Consider the following 3,255-nt stretch of genomic DNA (forward strand, 5'->3'; position numbering starts at 1 on the left):
CCCTCCCTGGGTTTGGCAGCCGTGGTGAAGCGAGATGTCACCCCTGGGCAAAAGCCAGGAAATTCAACCTTTAGTCCATGAGTAAATCATGTTACGGAGCAAACGCTTTTCCCTATCCAGGTCAGCGTCGATATTGCTGTAAAAGCAGCAAGGTGCTGCCAACTCTTCCCTGGATTGCGCATTCCAGGTACTTTCTGCAACTTAAATCCCTGTTGGTTATTTTTGCCTATTTTTTTTTTAAAGTAACTGTCCCCCGGAGGATTGTATTGGCATTTGGCGAGATCTGTACGGATGATTATGTAATGGGAAATGTGGCTCTCGGACCGTGGCCAGTGAAGGGAACAGCACGCAGCAAGAGGGAAGGAGGAGCGGGTCGGAGCCGGAGATGGGGGCCGTGCTGCCACGGTGGGAGCTCACCCTGGCCATGCCACACCTGGCTCTTGGAAAACACGGGCTGCCCTGGTCGTCCCATTCCAGAAGGTGTCCTTGGTGGCAAAGCGGTGGGAATGGTCCCGCTTTTCTCGCTGGGTTTTTTCCTCCTCTTGCCACCTCTTCTTTCCAAACACACTCATAGTTGCAAGCGGGCAACTTCTGTTTTCGAGAGGACACTTGTAACCTTCTGAAACCTCAATTTCTTTCCGAACTGTGCGTGCTGTCACTAGCGTGACCTTGTGTTCAGTGTGAATGCAGCCCTCTGGGGATGTGCTAGCAAGAGGAGGGAGTGACTTGAATTTTTTTCCTCTTTTTTCCCTCCAAACTCTCCTTCTGCCCGTGCACAGGATGATTTTCGGGAGCAGCCTGATGCTTCAGCAACCTGCTGCCATGCAGGTTTGGGCGCTGGAGTGGGTAGATGCTGAGCAGGGACTGTGCATGCTGTGGGGTTTTGGTGGCAGCATGCGCCAACTGTGGACCTCACTGGGCATTGCATGCGTATAGAAAATATATATATATGGCTCCTCTCCCCTGTCTCCCTTGGGATTCAGCACCCGAATTGCCTGTGCTGACATCCCTCGTGCACCCAATGTTGCACCGACCCTGCCTGTAAAGGGAGGGCTCCATCCAGTGTTCTTGTTGTCATTTATAGAGAGAACATTAATCTAATAGTGAAAATTACCAGTGAAAATTGAACTTCACTGAGCCTTTACCAAGAGGGAACCATCCTTCTCAAGGGGCTAAAGGTCACGCCTGAAGCTTTCCAAAAGAAAAAGAGTGTGAGGGAAGAAATGCAGCAAATAGAGCATTTGAAATGACTCCCGAAGGCAGGTTTTGTGCTGGGAGCCAGCCGCCCCAGCGCCATGGCTGCTCTCGAAGACCTCAGTGAGGATACCTGTATTGCGCCCGCGTGCTCTCAGTTTTTCCTGTGCTCAAATTCTCCCATTCGCCAAGCACCGGTGGTGCCCGATTCCGCTCCCCTCCCTGTGGGCACCTCGCACTGGGGATTGGTGCTCACGGCAGCACAAGCGCGTTAACGTGCCGCATGTGGAGAAAGACCTTTCCTTTTGCGCCTGGAATTCGCGTTTCCCAAGGAAATTCGGTTTCACGTCGGAAATTCCATTTTGCCCATCTCTTCTGTTTCAAGAGGTGGAAGAAAAACCAGTAGAACTGATGTAAACTTTTCCTCCGGAGCGCCTTAAGCGGCGATACAAAATGCGCTCGCGTCTTGCTGCGCTGACCGCGGGCTTTTCGCATCCTTCTGCAGGCAGGAAGGGGAGAGGAGCCCTTATTAAAAGATTAAGTTTAATAGCTATTCTTGGCAGGTGCAAGAGCCTGTATTCTTTCTGCAGCTGTTTCGGAGCTGTCCCATCTGGTAAAATTTAACCGCCTTGGTTCTCTTCACCTGCCTGGGCGCTGACCCGACAGAGGGAGGTTGGCAGGCGCAACGCCGTCCGGCTTCTTTCTAATAAAACTCGCTTGCCAGGATCAACATCGCAGATGGTCGCAGGAACCAGCAGCCGAGCTGGGGCTTCCTCGCTTTTACCTGTGCCTAAAAAGGGTCGCCGGGGGTATAGGAGGGGAATAAATCCCCATAAAGTGCCTTGAATGGGCGCCGAACGCGTGCAGGGAGGCCTCTTGGCCTGGGCAGCGTTTGCCCTGGAAAGTCTGAACGTGAAATTCGGCTGGTTTGGGCTGTTCTTGAAGAGTCAGGACCTGCTGGTCTCTGGTGGCTCAGGGAGGGAAGGTTGTGGAAAGGTTGGGGCGGTTGATGCCTGCAAGAGGAGGGGTGGAAAAGTGGGGAGAGGGTCTAGCCCAGGCTGGTGGCTGACACCGGAGGTCTCTGCTGTTGCAGGTAGACCGGTGGGACGAAATAACCGGCGGATCAACCGGGGCATCGTGGAGGAGTGCTGCTTTCGGAGCTGCGACCTGGCTCTGCTGGAAACCTACTGCGCCAAGTCCGTCAAGTCCGAGCGGGACCTCTCTGCCACCTCCCTGGGGAGCCTGCCGGCGCTCAGCAAGGTAGAGGGGGGGCTGCATCCTTTCTCCCAGATAACGGGCGTGAGAAAAGATGGGAAGGCCACGGGTGGGAGAGGACAGACTCCAGCTGTAAGGTCTGCTGCTTCTGCAGAGGTGGCCACTGTTGGCAGCTCATGCCCTGCAGAAAGTCAGCGCTTGATGAGGTGAGGGACCAGAAGTGGGCTGGTTTGGGTCAGAGGAGACCTTTAAAGGTCATCGAGTCCAGCAAGCAGGGACATCTTCAGCTAGTCCAGGTTGCTCAGAGCCCCATCCAGCCTGACTTGGAATGTTTCCATGGAATGGGGCGATGTTTCCAGGGATGGGGTGATATTTCCAGGGATGGGATGATGCTTCCAGGGATGGGATGATGCTTCCATGGAACGGGGGCAACTTTTCCATGGAACGCGGCAACATTTCCATGGAACGGGGCAACATTTCCGTGGAATTGGGCAACATTTCCATGAGATGGGGCAGCATTTCCATGGAATTGGGCAACATTTCCATGAGATGGGGCAGCATTTCCATGGAATGGGGCAGCATTTCAATGGAATTGGGCAACATTTCCATGGGATGGGGTCATGTTTCCTGGGATGAGGCGAAGTTTCCTTGCAACGGGATGTTTCCATGGGATGGCCAGAGCTCAGAGAGGGACACCCCTTACCCGCGGGGCGCTCAGGGTCGCAGCGAGGCTGACGTTGCCATCCCGCCCGATTTGCAGGAGAGCTTCCAGAAGCCCTCGCACGCCAAGTACTCCAAGTACAACGTGTGGCAGAAGAAGAGCTCGCAGCGGCTGCAGCGGGAGGT

At 54.4% G+C, this 3,255-nt stretch overlaps 1 protein-coding gene across 1 annotated transcript; it reads left to right on the plus strand.

Moving 5' to 3' along the window:
* Nucleotides 1-2,287: 2,287 nt before the first annotated feature.
* On the plus strand, nt 2,288-3,250 carry IGF2 (insulin-like growth factor 2; the record flags this gene model as incomplete). The annotated part of the gene is made up of 2 exons (XM_009871904.1): nt 2,288-2,454; nt 3,170-3,250. Coding segments are annotated over 2 exons (248 nt in total), but the record flags the coding sequence as incomplete, so codon positions are not given.
* Nucleotides 3,251-3,255: the final 5 nt, after the last annotated feature.

The sequence above is a fragment of the Apaloderma vittatum genome, unplaced genomic scaffold (genome assembly GCF_000703405.1).
Source record: "Apaloderma vittatum isolate BGI_N311 unplaced genomic scaffold, ASM70340v1 scaffold35786, whole genome shotgun sequence".
NCBI classification, from domain to species: Eukaryota; Metazoa; Chordata; class Aves; order Trogoniformes; family Trogonidae; genus Apaloderma; species Apaloderma vittatum.